Source organism: Rhinoraja longicauda, chromosome 28 (assembly GCF_053455715.1).
Source record: "Rhinoraja longicauda isolate Sanriku21f chromosome 28, sRhiLon1.1, whole genome shotgun sequence".
Lineage (NCBI taxonomy): Eukaryota > Metazoa > Chordata > Chondrichthyes > Rajiformes > Arhynchobatidae > Rhinoraja > Rhinoraja longicauda.
In genome coordinates this window covers 29,590,392-29,610,814 of record NC_135980.1, presented here as the reverse complement: position 1 = coordinate 29,610,814, position 20,423 = coordinate 29,590,392, and the positions used below count along the sequence as shown (strand labels likewise).

At 45.0% G+C, this 20,423-nt stretch overlaps 1 protein-coding gene across 2 annotated transcripts in view; it reads right to left on the bottom strand.

Moving 5' to 3' along the window:
• mllt1a (MLLT1 super elongation complex subunit a) overlaps nt 1-20,423 on the bottom strand; it is a 52,191-nt gene that overhangs the window by 9,967 nt on the left and 21,801 nt on the right. For both annotated transcript variants that reach the window (XM_078423993.1, XM_078423994.1), the window contains exons 2-7: nt 16,623-16,705; nt 11,892-12,035; nt 9,750-9,875; nt 5,774-6,331; nt 3,842-3,929; nt 2,379-2,487 (exon numbers count right to left, since the gene is read on the bottom strand). In XM_078423993.1, coding sequence (XP_078280119.1) covers nt 2,379-2,487; nt 3,842-3,929; nt 5,774-6,331; nt 9,750-9,875; nt 11,892-12,035; nt 16,623-16,705 — 1,108 coding nt within the window. The remainder of the gene's footprint in view (nt 1-2,378; nt 2,488-3,841; nt 3,930-5,773; nt 6,332-9,749; nt 9,876-11,891; nt 12,036-16,622; nt 16,706-20,423) is intronic.

The following is a 20,423-nucleotide window of genomic DNA, read 5'->3' as shown; positions in this document are numbered from 1 at the left end:
TCTGTGCTTCAAAGCGTGTGAAGAAGCCGTTGAGGTCGTTCAGGAGAGAGGTGTCACTGTCACAGGTCTGTGGTAAGGGTTTGTAGTCCGTGATAGTCCTAATACCCTTCCACAGGCTCCGTGTGTCTCTGCTGTCACTGAAGTGGGCTGTGATGCGCCGGGTGTAGTGTTGTTTGGCTTTCCTGATGCCACTGGAAAGGTTGGCCCTGGCTGCTCTAAGACCGGCTGGATTGCCCTCTCTGAAGGCAACGTTGCGGACCCTCAGCAGCCCATGGACCTCCCCTGTCAGCCATGGCTTCTGGTTAGCCCGGATGGTGATGGCTCTGGTGTGGGTCACATCATCAATGCATTTGGTGATGTAGCCTGTAACTGTCTCTGTGTATTCCTGAATGTTGGTTGTGTTGTTGTATGTTGCTGCCTGCTTAAACATGTCCCAGTCTGTAGTCTCAAAGCAGTTTTGGAGTGCCGCTGTGCTGTCCTCTGACCACACACATACCTCTTTTGAAACCGGTTTGGTGACTTTCACCCGGGGTCTGTATGCCGGTTTCAGCAGAACGGTAAGGTGATCAGAGAGGCCGATGTGGGGGAGGGGGGAAGCCTTGTATGCTCCTTTGATGGTCGTGTAAACAAGGTCCAAGGTGTTGTTTTCTCGTGTTGGGAAATCAACATGCTGGTATACTTTAGGCATGACAGTTTTTAGGTTAGCATGGTTGAAGTCCCCAGCTACGATGAGAAAGCCATCTGGGTGTGCTGTCTGCTGCTCAGAGATGGCCCGGTACAGTTCACAGAGTGCCTCCTCTTTGTCCTTGTTGTTGGAACTGGGAGGGATGTAAACAGCGACTAACAGGATAGCTGTTAGCTCCCTCGGGAGGTAGAAAGGCCGGCACTTCACAAACATAAACTCCGCCAGCGGTGAACATTGTTTGTAGACCAACACAGCGTCCCGACACCAAGCATCACTGATGTAAACAATCACACCGCCGCTGCTGAAGGGCCCGTTTCTGCGCTTTAACAGGAACCTGAGGGGGTGATAGTTTCTACACAAAGGGTGCTGGGTGTATGGAACGAGGAGGTAGTTGAGGCAGATACTATCACAATGTTTAAATAACATTCAGACAGGTACATAGATAGGATAGGGTGTAGAGGGTTAAGGGCCAAACGAGGGCAGGTGGGACTAGTGTAGATGGGACATGTTGGTCAGTGCGGGCAAGTTGGGCTGGAGGACCTGTTTCTGTGCTGTATGACTCTGTAATCTGGTAAGCACTGGTAAGTCACCATTTGTCTGTTTTTAATATTTAATGCTATTTGGTTGTGATCTCTCGTACACTACGGATTAATTCCCATTTTTCAATCTATTTTTTTGCAGCTCTTCACTTCCATGGTTTTTAATCTGAACTTTCTCTGTCGCTGCAACATGACATTTTGCACTCAGTTTCTTTTCTATTTTGCAGATGTACACGAGTGTGGCAATGCCTTGACTGGATAGCATGGACAACAACATTTTTTACTCTCTTAGTACATGACAATAACAAATCAATATCAGTTTTCAGCTATTAAGTAAAAATCTATTTCTGAGTCTTTATTTACAGCCGAACTGTAATTTACTTATTTATTCTTTAAAACTATTTATTTATTTATTTTAACCTATTTTTATTATTCGGTGTTACAATGTGGGCCAGATGCAACGGAATTTCGTTCAAATATGCACTTGTCTGGTATATAGTTTTGAATGACAATAAAGTTATATTCATTCATTCATTCATTCAAAATGCAAGCCCTCTTTGACAGGTTATTGGTGCTTAGGTTTAACTTAGGTCATAGAGTGATACAGCCTGGAAACAGGCCCTTCGGCCCAACTTGCCCACACTGGCCAATATGTCCCATCTACACTAGTCCCAACTGCCTGCATGTGGCCCATATCCCTCCAAACCTGTCCTATCCATGTATCTTTCTAACTGTTTCTCAAAAGTTGGGATAGTCCTTGCCTCAACCACCTCCTCTGGCAGCTCGTCCCATACACCCACCACCCATTTTACCCCTCAGATTCCTGTTAAATCGTTTCCCCGGCACAAAGTCACCAGTTGCCCCAAATACCGGCCACCGAATGGTGAACGAGGTCTGATTGACCTGGACGATGACACGTTGGCCTGGCTCGCCTCAACGGAGCTGCAGGTCTAAAAGACATACAACAGAAGAAGTTTCCCCTTCACCCTAAACCTGGGAAGCACCTGAGAAAAACCTACGCAGGTCACGGCGATAACGTGCAAACTCTACAAGGACAGCACCAGTGGTCAGGATGGAACCCGGGTCCCTGGTGCTGTAAGGCAGCAACTTTACCGCTGCGTCACCGTGCAGCACCGGTCGGCTGGGTCACTGACCTGTGATCTCTGCTCACTGCAATGTTTTTCACAGCCCTCTCCTCCTCAGAGCTGCTGTCATCGTCGGAGCCTTCGGACTGGATTTCCTCCACCATGGAGCGCAGGGGGCCTGGGGACAACAAGGGAGGTCGCACTGGGATCACTCAACGTGTCCAGGAAGGAACCGCAGATGCCCGTTTACACCGAAGATAAGACACAGAATGCTGGAGTAACTCAGCGGATCAGGCAGCATCTCTGGAGAGAAGGAATGGGTTACCTTTCGGGTCGAGACCTTTCTTCAGACTGAGAGTCAGGGGAAAGGGAAACGGGAGATATAGACGGTGATGTAGAGAGATAGAACAAATCAATCAGTCTGAAGAAGGGTCTCGACCCAAAACGTCACCCATTCCTTCTCTCTTGAGATGCTGCCTGAGCTGCTGAGTTACCCCAGCATTTTGTGAAATAAATACCGTCGATTTGTACCAGCATCTGCAGTTATTTTCTTAGAACAAATCAATGAAACATTTGCAAGATATTGTTACTTTTTTTGCATATTTCATTCATTGGTTTTATATCTCTCTACCTCATTTCTTTAGTCAGAGGGTGGTGAATCTGTGGAATTCATTGCCACAGACGGCTGTGGAGGCCAAGTCTATGGATACTTCTAAGGCAGAGATGGACAGATTCTTGATTAGTACGGATGTCAGGGGTAATGGGGAGAAGGCAGGAGAATGGGGTTAGGAGGGATACATAGATCAACCATGATTGAATGGGGGAGGAAAATAACTGCAGATGCTAGTACAAATCAAAGGTATCACAAAATGCTGGAGTAACTCAGGTCAGGCAGCATCTCTGGAGAGAAGGAATGGGTGACGTTTCAGGTCGAGACCCTTCTTCAGACTGAAGAAGGGTCTCGACCCGAAAAACGTCACCCATTCCTTCTCTCATGATTGAATGGCGGAGTAGACTTGATGAGTCGAATGGCCTAATTCTGCTCCTGTCACATGATCTTATGAACAGCCATGATTGAATGACGGAGTAGACTTGATGGGCTGGATGGCCTAATTCTGCTCCTATCACTTCTGACCTTATGACAAGACCATTCCAATTTGTCCCACTCCCCTGCCTTCTCACCGTAGCCCATCAAATACGCTTTCAAATGTCACAATCACGAGGACACTACCACCCAACCCAACTTGTCACCGTGTAAGTTTTCCCTGATGCCATTTTCCCCCAATCACCTTCATTCCATTTCCACTCCCTGCTGATCCCACTGCCCTTTAGATGGGGAGGGACTTCTTTAGCCAGAGGCCGGGGTGGGAGCTGCTTTACGTCCTCCTCGTCCACCCTGGGTCGTTCTACGGAACTGGCAAAATTTGCAGCAAAGCGTCAACTACGGTACTCTGAAGCACCAATTGCCACTTTTGATGGTTGTAGTTGACATACGAAAGAGGGTGATGAATCTGTGGAATTTAGCAACATACCTTGTCTGTGGTTTTGGGAAGGTGCAAAATCAGAATCGGAGCTCGAGTCCGAACTCGAGGTCGTGTTCGACTGGCTCGTTCGCACAGACTAAACATGGAGAAAGAGGAACAGAAATCAGTCAGAAAATATCTTGACAGTTAATCAACTTAACTTACCTTCAATTTAGTCGACATAAGGAACTGCAGATGCAGGTTTACGAAAACAAAGCACACAAAGTGCAGGAGTAACTCAGTGGGTCAGACAGCACATCTGGAGAACAGTCTGAAGAAGGATTCTGACCCGAAATGTTGTCTATCCATACCCTCCTAGTTTAGTTTAGTTTATTGTCACGTGTACCGAGGTACAGTGAAAAGCTTTTGTTGTGTGCTAACCAGTCAGCAGAAAGACAATACATGATTACAATCGGGCCGTTTACAATGTATAGATACTTGATAAGAGAATACCGTTTAGTGCAAGGTAAAGCCAGCAAAGTCCGATCAAGGATAGTCCGAGGGTCATCAAAGATGTAGATAGTAGTTCAGCACCGCTCTCTAGTTGTGGTGGGATGGTTCAGTTGCCCGATAACAGCTGGGAAGAAACTGTCCCTGAATCTGGAGGCTAATGACTGGCTGCCTCCTCAGTTAAAGGACAATTAGTTATGGGCAACGTGGAAAATTGCAAAATTGCAAAAGTGCTGGAGTAACTCAGCGAGTCAAAAGATAGGAGCAAAAAGATAGGTGACTCTTCAGGTCGGGACCCTTCTTCAGACTCAGATACTCTAGATTTTCTCCAGTGATGCTGCCTGACCCACTGAATTACTCCAATATTTTGTGCCTATCTTTGGTATAAAGCAGCATCTGCAGTTCCTTTTTATCAGTCTGAAGAAGAGTCTAGACCTGAAACGTCACCCATTCCTTCTCTCCAGAGATGCTGCCCGTCCCGCTGAGTTACTCAGCATGTTGTGTCCATCTCCAGATTCAGGGACAGTTTTGCCCCAACTGTTGTCAGACAACGGAACCACCCGATCACCAATTAGAGAACGGTCCTGACCTTCCATCTACCTCATTTAGAGACCCTTGGATGATCTTTAATCGGACTTTACCGTATTTTATCTTGCACTAAACATTATTCCCTTTATCTTGTATCTGTACACTGTAAACAGCTTGATTGCAATCACACAGTCTTTTCACTGACTGGATGGCACGCAACAGAAAAGCTTTTCACCGTACCACGGTATTCATGACAATAAGAAACTGAACTGAAACTCTACCTTCGATTATCATCTCCCTTGAAATCTCGTTTTCACACCTTGTCCTTCCTTATTTGTGTCTCCCTCTGCCCGTCTCTCAGTTTGAAGAAGGGTCTCAACCCGAAACGTCACCCATTCCTTCTCTCCAGAGATGCTGCCTGTTACTCCAACTTTTTTTGTCTCACTTCGGTGTAAACCAGCATCTGCAGTTCCTTCCCACACATTTTGTCCGCTCCACTGTGAAATCTCCTCGCGGTACGCCTGCTTTGAAGGAGATCTCCTCCTCTCTCCGACGAGTTCTGCAGCTTCATCTCTCGCTGCTCCCCCTCTGTGATTCCTCCTACTCTCCAACTCTACGCCACAGTTTACCTTGAACTCCATCTCTTTTGATGTCTCATTGTCACACCTTACCCTTCCTAAATCTCTGTGTCTCCCTCTCCCATGACTCTCATTCTGAAGAAGGGCCTCAACCCAAAACGTCACCCATTCCTTCTCTCCAGAGATGCTGCCTGTCCCGCTGAGTTACTCCAGCATTTTGTGTCTATCTTCGGTTTAAACCAGCATCTGCAGTTCCTTCATACACCTACAGTGAGATAGCATATGTACTGAGATTTTCTCCTATTATTCTATATATAGCATGATGTGTCAAACTGCACTGTTACATCCCTTTGTGCCATATTTAGATTTGAGAATAAAACTTTACCTCAGATTTGGAGATCACTTCATCTTCTGAATTACACTCATCTGAATCCACAGGCTTTTTCACCTCTTTCACACTACTTTCAGTTTTAACCTTCTCTACTTTAATGTTCACTTTAAATGTTTCCTTTATCTGTTTTTTTTCAGAGTACGAAGTAGAAGAAATTCGTGGCGAAACACTTGGGAAAGTTTTTGATGTCTCTGAAGTACTTTTCTTTTGCTTTTTAACGTTAGATTTGATTAAATCCACATTGGAGGGCCTCTTTATGCTGGGCTTTGACTCTTGGTGTAGGGTCCCGCTACCTTTGGGCGACATGCTGTCCAGTTTAGACTCCTTGAAGGCTGGTTTTGGTTCTTTAGAAGTTGCCTTTGGAGTAGCTTTCTCTTCCTTTGAAATCTTGCTTTCAGCCGATTTCCGTGACGGTTCCTTCGACGATTTACTGTGATCCTTCTCAGGCTCTTTCACGGTCGTCTTGTTCTCAGAGTCTTTAGTGGACCGCTCCTTGTGCTCTTTTGTGACCTTGTGAGGTTTTGAGGATTTGCTGCTCTCTCTATTTGTATCCTGATTTGAAATGACAGAAGTAATTTAGTGAGTTAGTTTAGTTTACACACACAAATATATATATATAGAAATGTTTAGAGGGATCTCAAGAGTCAAGAGTGTTTTATTGCCATATGTCCCAGATAGAACAATGAAATTCTTACATTATTGTAGGGATTGTAATATCGTCCTATAAGCGCTCAACTTGCAACAGCACAACAGAATATGTAAACATAGCGCACTGTAAACAATATAATAAATGAGAGATAAAAAGTTCAGTGTGTATATTTACACACTCACAAATACACATACCCACTCACATATATACATTTATATATATATATATATACACACACATATACACTCAAATACATATATACATATTATACACGTACACTCAAATAAAACCAATAATAGTGCAATAACAACAATAATAGTTTATGTAGTTCAGAGCTTATTTGAGGCTGTGGTGTTTAATAGCCGAATGGCTGTAGGGAAGAAGTTGTTCCTGAACCTGGACGTTACAGTTTCCAGGCTCCTGTACCTTCTTCCCGATGGCAGGGGTGAAATGAGTGTGTGGCCAGGGTGGTGTGGGTCTCTAATTATGCTGGCTGCCGTTTTGAGGCAGCGATTCCTGTAAATTCCTTCGATCTGGGCCAAATGCAGGCAAATGGGACTAGCTTTGATGGGACACCTGGGTCGTCATGGACGTGTTGGGTCACAGGGCCTAATATTGTGCTGTACGACTAAATATTTCAACACAGCGGCCTTTATGATGGAGCTCAGGTGAAAATGATTGCCGTTAAGTCATTCAGTTTTAGTCATGTTCTTGGTGGCTGCAAGACTGAGCTTCGATTGCAGATTCCATTTCTTTGATGCAATGGTTGGTCTCAAGTTCCAGGTTTAAAGTTTAGTTTAGAGATAGTGTGTAAACAGGTCCTTCGGCCCACCGATCATGTTGGCCGTTGATCACTCGCTCACACCTGTTCTATCCTGCACACTCAGGACAATTTACAGGAGCTAATTAACCTACAATAGACAATAGGTGCAGGAGGCTGCCATTCGGCCCTTCGCACCAGCACCGCCATTCACTGTGATCATGGCTGATCATCCACAATCAGTACCCCGCTCCTGCCTTCTCCCCATATCCCTTGACTCCGCTATCTTTAAGAGCTCTATCTAACTCTCTCTTGAAAGCATCCAGAGAATTGGCCTCCACTGCCTTCTGTGGCAGAGAGTTCCACAGATTCGCAACTCTCTGGGTGAAAAGGTTCTTCCTCATCTCCGTTCTAAATGGCCTACCCCTTATTCTTAAACCGTGGCCCCTGGTTCTGGACTCCCCCAACACCAGGAACATGTTTCCTGCCTCTAGCGTGTCCAATCCCTTAATAATCCTATGTGTTCCAATAAGATCCCCTCTCATCCTGTACGTCTTTGGGATGTGGGAGGAAGCCCACGCGGTCACAGGGAGAATGTGCTAACTCCACACAGACAGTACCCGTAGTCAGGATCGAGTTCTGTGCAGCAGCAGCTCTACCGCTGTGCCACCGTGCCACCAAAGTGGAGTCTAAAGGCACGGGTGATGGCAATGGGCATAAGCATCACCTTCAAAGTTTGAGTAATAAACTAGGAGGAAATTCCTCACCTAATACCGCACCACACTCTTTCAATGGCAGTAACAAGTTCACTCATAGTAATCGAAACATAGAAACATAGAAAATAGGTGCAGGAGGCGGCCATTCGGCCCTTCGAGCCTGCACTGCCATTCAATATGATCATGGCTGATCATCCAGCTCAGTAACCTGTACCTGCCTTCTCTCCATACCCCCTGATCCCTTTAGCCACAAGGGCCACATCTAACTCCCTCTTAAATCTTATAGCCAATGAACTGGCCTCAACTACCATATAACCATATAACCATATAACAACTACAGCACGGAAACAGGCCCGTTCGGCCCTACCAGTCCACGCCGACCACTCTCCCTGACCTAGTCTCATCTACCTGCACTCAGACCATAACCCTCTAATCCCCTCTTATCCATATACCTATCCAATTTACTCTTAAATAATAAAATCGAGCCTGCCTCCACCACTTCCACCGGAAGCCCGTTCCATACAGCCACCACCCTCTGAGTAAAGAAGTTACCCCTCATGTTACCCCTAAACTTTTGTCCCTCAATTCTGAAGCTATGTCCCCTTGTTGGAATCTTCCCCACTCTCAAAGGGAAAAGCCTACCCACGTCAACTCTGTCCGTCCCTCTCAAAATTTTAAAAACCTCTATCAAGTCCCCCCTCAACCTTCTACGCTCCAAAGAATAAAGACCCAACCTGCTCAACCTCTCTCTGTAGCTTAAGTGCTGAAACCCAGGCAACATTCTAGTAAATCTCCTCTGTACCCTCTCCATTTTGTCGACATCCTTCCTATAATTTGGCGACCAGAACTGCACACCATACTCCAGATTCGGCCTCACCAATGCCCTGTACAATTTTAACATTACATCCCAACTTCTATACTCGATGCTCTGATTTATAAAGGCAAGCATACCAAACGCCTTCTTCACCACCCTATCCACATGAGATTCCACCTTCAGGGAACAATGCACAGTTATTCCCAGATCCCTCTGTTCCACTGCATTCCTCAATTCCCTACCATTTACCCTGTACCTCCTATTTTGATTTGTCCTACCAAAATGCAGCACCTCACACTTATCAGCATTAAACTCCATCTGCCATCTTTCAGCCCACCCTTCCAAAAGGCCCAAGTCTCTCTGTAGACTTTGAAACTCTACTTCATTATTAACTACACCACCTATCTTAGTATCATCTGCATATTTACTAATCCAATTTGCCACACCATCATCCAGATCATTAATGTAAATGACAAACAGCAGAGAATTCCACAGACTCGCCACTCTCTGTGTGAAGAAATGTTTTCTCATCTCGGTCCTAAAAGACATCCCCCTTATCCTTAAGCTGTGACCCCTGGTTCTGGACTTCCCCAACATCGGGAACAATCTTCCCGCATCTAGCCTCTCCAACCCCTAAAGAATTTGATATGTTTCAATAAGATCCCCCCTCAGTCTTCTACATTCCAGCGAGTATAAGCCTAGTCTATCCAGTCTTTCTTCATATGAAAGTCCTGCCATCCCAGGGATCAATCTGGTGAACCTTCTCTGTACTCCCTCTAAGGCTAGAATGTCTTTCCTCAGATTAGGAGACCAAAACTGTACACAATACTCCAGGTGCGGTCTCACCAAGGCCCTGTACAACTGTAAGCATCTGTTCTGCCAGTTGATCACCCAAACTGTAAAAGTTAAAACTGCCTCCATTAAAGAAATATTAATTGAACATAATCTGAATCTATAAGGATTCAGATTAGAGTCCCATTACTCTAATTTCCAACAGTAGTGAGAATCAGATCAAGAGTTCCATTACTGACCTTCGAGCCATGTGATGGCTTGCTTTTCTTTGGATCAGAGAACGCAGACAGTGGAATAGTGGGCAGCATGGGATAGTCCGGGCTTGGCCTCGAAGTTGTGTCAGTCCCTTCAGGCATCACCATAACCTGGAGAAATAAACAAATGTAATGCCTGCAGACTTGTTCAGTAAACCAGCACCTTTTTTGTTGTAAACCAGCATCTGCAGTTCCCTGCCTCTAGACTTTACTTTAGATACAGGCCCTTCAGCCCACCGAGACCGTGCCGACGAGCAATCACCCCGTACACTAGCATTATCCTACACACTGGGGACAATTTACAATTTTACAGAAACCAATTAACCTACACGTCTTTGCCGTGTTACACTTTCTGAGGTGTTCAGAATGAAACTGAATACTGTGCAATGATCAATGTACATGCCCGCTTCTAACTTCATGTTGGCATCAGTAGGGCAGAAGAGTGCGAGAGGAAACCGGAGCACCCGGACAAAACCCACGTGATCACAAGGAGATCGTACAAACTCCATACAGACAGTACCCTCAGTCAGGATTGAATCTGAGTCTCTGGCGCTGTGAGGCAGCAACTCTACCGCCCTTCTACTGCCCCATCCACTGACATCAGTCTGAAGAAGGGTCTTGACCCGAAACGTCACCCATTCCTTTTCTCCAGAGATGCTGCCTGTCCCGCTGAGTTACTCCAACATTTTGTGTCTACCTTCGATTTAAACCAGCATCTGCAGTTTTTTTCCTATACTTTACTGTTCTCTGTTCTAATTACTTGTGAACTTTTCTTCAACATTGGACAATGCTGCTAAAATACATGACATTCTGATGCCTTGATTTGTTCTTTTCACACCTTTCATTCTTTTGTTCTTTGTACCTTTTCATATCTCTACTTTCCCTCTCTCCTGACTCTCAAGTCTGAAGAGGGGTTTCGACCCAAAACATCACCTATTCCTTTTCTCCAGAGATTCTGCCTGACCCGCAGTTACTCCATCCTTTTGTGTCTATATTCTGATGCATGTGTTCTGCAAATACATAATTTCTCAAGGCCATCAATAACTATTGCCACTTTTCACTTTCCTCTTGGTACTTCTCAACATCCAAGGCACCCTTCCTGCCTCCTACACTTCCGTTCGGTTTCGTTTATTGTCACGTGTACCGAGTACAGTGAAAAGCTTTTGTTGCGTGCTATCCGGTCAGCAGAAAGACAATACATGATTACAATCGTGCTATTTACAATGTACAGATACATGACATGGGAATAATGTTTAGTGCAAGGTAAAGTCAACAAAGTCCGATCATGGATCGTCTGAGGGTCACCAAAGAGGTAGATAGTATTTCAGCACTGCTCTCTGGTTGTGGTAGGATGGTTCAGTTGATAACAGCTGAATTATCCTGAGCGCTGGGCACTGTCTCAAGAAAGGAAAGTACTTTTGAAGCACTGTGACATACGCTATAAGCAGCGAAGTTAATTAGATTCATAGTGTCATAGTTATACAGCGGGGAAACAGGCCCTTCGGCCCACACTGACCAACATGTCTCACCTACACTAGTCCCACCTGTCCGCACTTGGCCCTTATCCCTCTAAACCAATCAGAGACCCGGGTTCGATCCTGACTACGGGTGCTGTCTGTGTGGAGTTTGCACGTTCTCCCTGTGACCGCGAGGGTTTCCTCCCACATCCTAACAGGCCCTTCAGCCCACCGAGTCCGCACCGACCAGCGATCGCCGTACATTAACACTATCCTACACACACTAGAGACAATTTACATTTATACCAAGCCAATTAACCTTTTTATTCACAAAATGCTGGAGTAACTCAGCAGGTCAGGCAGCATCTCGGGAGAGAAGGAATCGGTGACGTTTCGGGTCGAGACCCTTTTTCAGACATTTTCTTAAGCCAATTAACCTACAACCTGTACGTCTTTGGAGTGTGGGAGGAAACCAAACACCTCGGAGAAAACTCACGCAGGTCACGGGGAGAACGTATAAACTCCGTACAGAAAACACCCGTAGTCAGGATTGAACCCGGGTCTCTGGCGCTGTGAGGCAGCAACTCTACCGCTGCGCCACCGTGGCTTCCATTACCAGGACTGTGAAGAAAGAGTGAAGAGAAGGCGAGCAACAACAGCAGGAACCTACCCCTCCTGCCTTCACAAGCTTGCGCCGAAACTCCTTGGTCGGGTTGTTAAAGGTGAGCTTCTCACAGCGCAGGTGATTCACGGGTGGGTTTCCTTCCAGGTTTAGGAACAAATCATACGTGAAACAGACTTTCTTCGGTTCTTCCTGACCAAAAAAAAAATGTTTTATTTCAAACCTTTTTCAAATATGAACTCACTTTAACTTTAAGTTTTGACAAAATGCGGTTTTAATCGTTGCACTAAAACAAAAAAAATTCAAACTAAGAGATTAAAATATCAAATAGATTCTTGCGAAGCAAAGACAGTGGGAAATGTGCAGGTAATCACCTGGACCAATCCACCATGAGGAACATTATCAAATGCTTTACTAAAATGCATGTTGACAACTTCCATTGTTCCTGTGTAGGAAGAAACTGCAGATACGTAGGAAAAAAACTGCAGATGCTGGTATAAATTGAAGATAGACAAAAAATGCTGGAGTAACTCAGCGGGCAAGGCAGCATCTCTGGAGAGAAGGAATGGGTGACGTTTCAGGTCGAGACCCATCTTCAGACTGATGTCAGGGGAGGGGGCGAGACGACAAAGATAGGATGTAGTTGAAGGCAGGAAGACTAGTGGGAGAACTGGGAAGGGGATGGAGAGAGAGGGAAAGAGGAACTATCTGAAGTTAGAGAAATCAATATTCATATTGCTGGGGTGTAAACTACCCAAGCGAAATATGAGGTGCTGTTCCTCCAATTTGCACTGGGCCTCACTCTGACAATGGAGGAGGTCCAGGACAGAAAGGTAAGATTGGGAATGGGAGGGGGAGTTGAAGTGCTGAGCCACCGGGCGATCAGGTTGGTTAAGGCGGACTGAGCGGAGGTGTTGAGCGAAACGATCGCCGAGCCTGCGCCTGGTCTCGCCGATGTAGAGAAATTGACATCTAGAGCAGCGGAGAAAGTACCTGGGGAGGTAGTGGTTTGGGTGGGAAGGGACGAGTGGACCAGGGAGTTACAGAGGGAACGGTCTCTGCAGAAAGCAAACTGCAGATGTTGGTTTAAAGCAAAGACACAAAATGCTGGAGTAACTCAGTGGGACAGGCAGTATCTCTGGAGAAAAGGAAAGGGTGACGTTTCGGGTCGACAAGTAGGGTCTCGACCCAAAACATCACTTATCCCTTCTCTCCAGAGATGCTGCCTGTCCCGCTGAGTTACTCCATCATTTTGCGTCTATTTTCCTACTCTCTTCAATCATCTTTATCACTTCCTTTAAAAAAAACAATCAAATTTGTGAACAAAATGAGGCAAAAGGCTGGAGGAACTCAGCAGATCAGACATTTTGGGTCAGGACCCTTCTTCAGAAACACTGTCTGCTTATTCTCTGCACAGATGCCGCCCGCCTGACCCACTAAATTCCTCCAACATTTTGTGTAGGAAGGAACTGCAGATGCTTGTTTACAACGAAGATAGACACAAAATGCTGGAAACGTCACCTATTCCCTTTCTCCAGAGATGCTGCCTGACCCGCTGAGTTGCCCCAGCATTTTGTGTCCATTCTCCAACCTTTCGTTTCTTTGCTCAGGATTTCCAGCGTCTGCACTTTCTTGTATCTCCAATCAAATATGAGAAACAGGATCACCCCAACATGAAGCTAGGCCTACCATCTCTAATAAATCCATACTTTTCCAAAAGCATGCACATCCTTTCTTCAACAATCGTCTCCAGTTATTTCCCAACCGGTGCCGCAGGGCCTGCTGGCCTACAATCTTCTGGTTGTCCCCCTTGCCCTCGCTAGACAAAGGAACATTGGCCTTTCTCCTGTCTTCAGGACTAGAGAGGTCATAAGGTCATAAGTGATAGGAGTAGAATTAGGCCATTTGGCCCATCAAGTCCACTCTGCCATTCAATCATGGATGATCGATCTCTCCCTCCTAACCTCATTCCCCTGCCTTCTCCCCATAACCCCTGACACCCGCACCAATCAAGAATTCATCTATCTCTTGCTTTTAAAATATCCACTGACTTGGCCTCCACAGCCGTCTGTGGCAAAGAATTCCACAGATTCACCACCGTCTGACCTCATCTCCTTCCTAAAGGAACGTCTTTTAATTCTGAGGCAATGACCTCTGGTCCTAAACTCTCCCACAAGTGGAAACATCCTCTCCACATAAAGAGGACCCATAGGTCCCTGGAGCGATCAGGCAGCAGTTCTACCAGCTGTGGCATTGAGCTTCCACTTCCATATCAAAAATAGAAAAGCCTAAAAATAACACTTCTAATCTAGCATAGTGCATCTGAGGGCCATCCATCAGTGCCATTAGCTCAGTTCTTCCCCTTTCCATTAGCAAGTCCTAAAGCCCTGCAGCTGGCACTTCTTCATGGTCCATTGCATTCTCTCTCTCTCTCTCTCTCTCTCTCTCTTTCTCTCCCCCCTCATCTCATGGCTTCTGATCATTTCCGCTCATCCCAATGTCGCACTAACCCATTGATAAATTTTTCCACAGCAACCTTGTGCTCAGAGTTAGACCTTTGTACAATAAGGTCATAAGGAATAAGAGTAGAATTAAGTCTATCAAGTCTACTCCGCCATTCAATCATGGCTGATCTTTCTCTCCTTCCTGACCTAATTTCTCCTGCCTTCTCCCCACAACCTCTGATACCCGTACTAATCAAGAATCTATCTCTGCCTTAAAAATATCCACTGACTTGGCCTCCACAGCCTTCAGTGGCAAAGAATTCCACAGATTTCCTCTTGCATCTTTCCTTAAAAACCAAAGTGCTGGGGACAACTCAAAAAGACAAAGCAGCACCTGTGATGGAAAAAGGACCACTGATGCCACAGGTCACCTCGTCCTTTCCCCCTACAGATGCTGGCTGGCCTGCTGAGTTCCTCCAACTACTTTGTCCTTTACTCAAGAATACAGAGTCTGCTGTCTCTTGAGTCTCCATCCTTCCTCACCTCTCTGTAACTTAAAACAAACTTGTTTTCTCTCTCTTTGTCACCTCTGATGCAGGACCTTCAACTGGAACCATTCATTGTTTTCCTTTCCAAACGTTGCCTGACCTGCCGAGTGTTTTCTGCATTTTCTGTTTTTTACTTCAAATTTTCAGTATCTGCAGTTTTCATTTTTAATAGAAATCTGGCTCCGACCACCGGGTGGTGCTGTGTCCACCTTCCTCCTGCACTACCTCCCATCCCCTTCTCCAAAACTCCAAGGGTAGAATTCACAAGTTAAATATCTTCCAAAATTCGAACATTGGAATAGAAAATGTTGCAAATACTCAGTAGGTCAGGCAGAATTGGTGGAGGCAGAGGTTTCAGATCACCTCTCCAATTTTTTTGTTCTTCTAAAATTCAAAAGTAGTTTGGTTTAATTCAGTTTAGTGTCACGTGTGTGAAAAGCTTTTTTGTTGTGCACTATCCAATCAACTAAAAGATAAAACAAAATTACGTACAGGTGTCAGGGGTTATGGGAAGATGGCAGGAGAATGGGGTTGAGAGGGAAAGATAGACCAGCCAGGGGCTGAATGGCCCAAAACTTATGAATTTAAGATTACAATCACCGTCCATTTACATTACAATAAATCTAACCTGTCAATTGAAAAGTCTGAGGTGGACACAAAATGCTGGAGTAACTCCATGGGTCTCTGGAGAGAAGGAATGGGTGACGTTTTGGGTGGAGACCCTCTTCAGACTTGAAAAGTCTGTTTATCTTAATGTAATTTAGTTGTTTTTGTCCAACAGTTGCACAGGAACATAAAAACATAAGAACTTGGAGCAAGAGTAGAGTAGATCAACTGACAACTTGAGGGACATGGGAGGAAACTGGAGCACCCGGAGAAAACCCACGCGGTCACATAGAGAACATGCAAATTTCACACAGACAGCACTCGAGGTCAGGTTGGAACCTGGGTCTCTGGTGCTGTAAAGCAGCAGCTCTACCCGCTGCGCCACTGTGCCGCCCCAATACACGACTTCTCATCCGAGGCATTGCAATGATGGGAATCAATGCTGTGGTCACTTATAGGGAAGTCTGGTTCTTCCTCCACACTGCAGCGGTTTTAGGAACTGTCCGTGGATGTTAGGCAGTACTAGAGTGAGCCTGCCTCCAGTAATATCATCGCCTGAAGCTTCGTAGCCAACAGTGATATTCCACCCACCTCTCTCCCCTCAACTATAATATTCTCCAGAGCTCTGATGAAAATAAAAATGAAATAAGTCTCTTAATATACAGAACATTATTTTAATTTAAACCGTGTAGGAGTCAAATTTAGTTTGGAGATACAGCGCGGAAACAGGCCCTTTGGCCCACAGAGTCCGCACCAACCACCAATCCCTGCACATTAACACCATCCTAATCTAGGGACAATTTTTACATTATACCAAGCCAATTAACGTCCAACCCTGCACGTCTTTGGAGTGTGGGAGGAAACCGAAGTTCTCGGAGAAAACCCACGCAGGTCACGGGGAGAATGTACAAACTCCGTATAGACTAGCACCCGTGGCCAGGATCGAACCCGGGTCTCTGGCGCTGTAAGCGCTGTCAGGCAGCAACTCAACCGCTGCCTGTCAGTCGGCAGCTGATGAGGTAATATATGTAAATGTTCTTGATATGACCTTTATGTGATTAAGGAAATAGAGAGAGCAGAGGACATCACCAGCCAGTAATAAACAGTCACTCCACTGTTTTATCACCCACTTTTTAAATTACTCAATAACATTTTAAGTTTAATGTAAGCATCAGAGGTACCTTGTTCTTGAAGTAGACATCAATTGGCATAATAAATCCAGCGTAACCAGACTCCTCTACTTTATAAGGAGGCTCCTTACAAACTACAATAGAAGAAACAAATGTGAAGTTGTTAGTAAACATAGAATAGAAAGAGTAGAACATCAATTGAATATACCAAGAGCCTTTTTTTTTTTAAAGCAAAAAAATGGGCACGTTAATTCAGTTGCTTATAAAGTATTTATGGCAAAATCCATGTGAATAATGTCCTCTATTCAGTATCGTACAATAATTTGATTGCATCGAGCTAACAATATGGATCTTTGAACTCTGGATAAAACGTCAGCTCCAGTTAATGTCCTTGTGCATTCACTGATCTCGCGGGCTTCTTTCCCTGCCTAGCTTCCATGACCACTCCCAAGTTGCATGAAAGCAAGAGGTGGGAGTTAGTGGTATGGAATTCATGTTCAATTATTGCAGCACTCTCGATGCTGGAGTGGGCCGCTGGAAGCCCTGCAGCAGCCTGGGGCTCGGCTAGACCTCATGGGCGCCACTCCACGAGACCGACCGAGCGCGTGGACCACACGCAGCCTGCAGCTGCACGGAGCCGACCCTGCAACGCCGCCAGGGCAACAGGCCTTCATCGCCAGGTTACAAACTCTGCACTCTGCACATCAGTCTGAAGAAGGGTCTCGACCCGAAACGATACCCATTCCTTCTCTCCAGAGATGCTGCCTGACCAGCATCTTGTGCCTACCTTAGATTTAAACCAGCATCTGCAGTTTTCTTTCCTGCACTTATAACAACTGGGACTCGAAAATGGTGCCAAAATCTGGCACTCTTGTACTAAATCCAAGATGTGCCAATCTATACTATGCTCTAACGGAACTGTATGCAAAAACGGATTTCCTTGGTATAAACTATACCTTGGTACATGTGACAATCAAAGTCCCACTGAACCATCAAAATACAATAATGACAATTTCTGGGGGAAAAGTAATCTGTTTCAGCAGAGGTACCAGAAAAGTCACCACAGACTCATTCTTCACAAACCCAATTAGATAAACTCTAGGAGATTCTGGTAATGGCCTTTAAATGGTTCATTTTTCCTACACCTGTCCTTTTAAGTAATCTTGTGTTATGCACAGAATTTTGTCAAATTTGATTGGTAAGGTTATGGGGAGATGGCAGGAGAATGGGGTGAGTGGGAAAGATAGATCAGCCATAATGGAATGGCACAGTAGACTCGATGGGCCAAATAACCTAAATCTGCTACTATGATTTATGAATTAATATACTTTGCGCATTCATATAGAATACTTTTAATCGATTACTCACCTCACCTTTCACATCGATTCCTATTTCACTTGGCCACACTCTGCCGTCCCTTCGTGAGCTTCCTGTCCCGTTATTTCTAGTGTCTTTCTTACGTTTTCCTGTGCTTTCTTTCCCTTTAACTCTATCCTTGTGTTTCCAATTTATCTCCCCCACCCCCGCTATTTAGTCTAAACCCACCCGTGTAGCAGTGGAAAAACTTACTAACCTAGAAACCTACTGTAGTAGCAGTAAAATAACTTTATTGGGAATCTCAAACAGAGGTCCAGTTTGTAACAAAATACCAACACAATCCCATAACATATTATATCCAAAACAAAATAGAGCAGTCAATGCTGCCACTTCCCTTTCTACCCCAATCACGCCCTGTTGTATGCCAAGCATGCCAAGAGGAGAACTACACATTGCGAAATGGAAGCATCGTGGAGATAAAGCCTTCATTTTCTTACTTAGAAAATGCATCTAACCGTGACTATTGTCTTAGTAGAATGCCCAAGATTTTAATCAACTTGCTAAAAGTATCGCAAGCTAAATTAAACGTTTTGCACTTCTGATAGTGCTCTTCCGTAACAGTAGATGATCTTTACAATGTGACTGAACTGTTTAGTCAGGCAACGGCATAACTGACACAGAAAGATTATGATCAGTGTCACAACAGTACGACATTGAATTGGCAATATCACAGTACGTTTGGGTATGTTTTTATTCATGGAACTTTTAAACAGCTGAATTTGCAGCAGGAAAGATTTAAAAAAAATTTGGGGGGGGGACGTAGGAGAGGAGAAAGGGAAAGATACAAATGATTTAAAATTAAGCTGCAATTCAGACACAGGCTACTTACAATATATAGTTATTTCTGCAATTAGGAGAAGAAATAAACCATCAGATTGCAGTTCGTAAGAAGGGGGACCAAAAGTAAATGATCACAAAGCAAGGAAAAAGGCTGTTGCCCCCTGAAGGAAATAATTTATCTTTAACATTTAATTAAGGGGCAAGTATTGGTAGCAATATCATCAATGATGAGGCAGTTACATTGCAAGTCTTCACAGATGTAGTAACTGTGGCCAAATGCTCCAGAATACATAGCCACTTTCATTTCACTGCACATCGTGTATGTGTATGTGACAAATAAATTTGACTTGACTTGACTTGACTTGAGTCATAGAGTGGATGAGGATGTTGCCGGGACTCGAGGGTCTGAGCTATAGGGAGAGGATGAGTAGCCACAGTCTTGTGATTCAATTAGCAAGAGTGAGAAGGTAATTGAGATTTAGATTTTTTTTAAGGCTCAGCAGGCACAGTTTACATGGGTTTTTGGAATGTAAGTCATTTCCTCAGAGCTATTTAGGCTGATTGAGGTTTGCGGAGAGTGCGTTGAGGCAAGCTTTCTTAAACTGTGCGATGTCAGGGAGGTTGCTTATCTGAAGATGGAACAGAGTGGTGAAGAGACCAGAGGTCCCCAGGTTTGGGTCTGGGAAAATGAGCTGTTCACAGCAGATAAGAGATTCGAAAGGAAACAACATAACCACAAACTTCGCTTCAGTTTGAGACTGTGTGATGGGGAACACTTTGAGCAACAGGTTCATAGATGCTAATGAGATGTCTCCAAAAGACAAATGAGTTCAACAGCAAAATATCAGTGCTTGTAGTACAATGTTCACGATGAGCTTTACTTGAAGGTTTTTATTCACAAAATGCTGGAGTAACTCAGCAGGTCAGGCAGCATCTCAGGAGAGAAGGAATGGATGATGTTTCGGGTCATTCGACGTCGCCCATTCCTTCTCTCCTGAGATGCTGCCTGACCTGCCGAGTTACTCCAGCATTTTGTGAATAAATACCATCGATTTGTACCAGCTTCTGCAGTTATTTTCTTACATTACTTTACTTGAAGGCTAATGAGCTCTGATAATTTGATCAAATACTGATATAATGTTAATACAATCATGGTTACAAACTGATTTTGTCTTCATTGTAATCTTCTCAAACATTCAACTGATCTTCAACCCAAATCATCCTTGGCTTGTTTGACTAGTGCTGACATCCGTCCATTCGCGGGAGATGATGGTGCGGCTTTGTCGATGTCCTGCTTGGAGAGAGGAGTCTTTCATCTGTGGATGCATTTCCTGCTGTGGCTGACGAGGCCTATCCTTGACGGCAGATCTCAACTCAGTCCATTAGAGCGAGAGTAGAATGTAGACAAGGACACATGGTGCGCTCAGGGTTATTCAGCTGTTTATCAGGCAACTGAACCATCCTCCCACAACCAGAGAACAGTACTGAACTACGGCTCGGCCGCGGGACTGAACAGCGCCCGGTGCGGCTCGGCCGCGGGGCCTTCCATCGCCCGGTGCGGCACGGCCGCGGGACACCATTCTGCTTTAGTTAAACATTTTGTTCAAGATGGCCGCGCCGTTGTGTTTGGCTGCCTGCCACTGTTTCTTTTTTTTTCCTAATCAGATGTGCAACACTTTGGTCAACGTGGGTTGT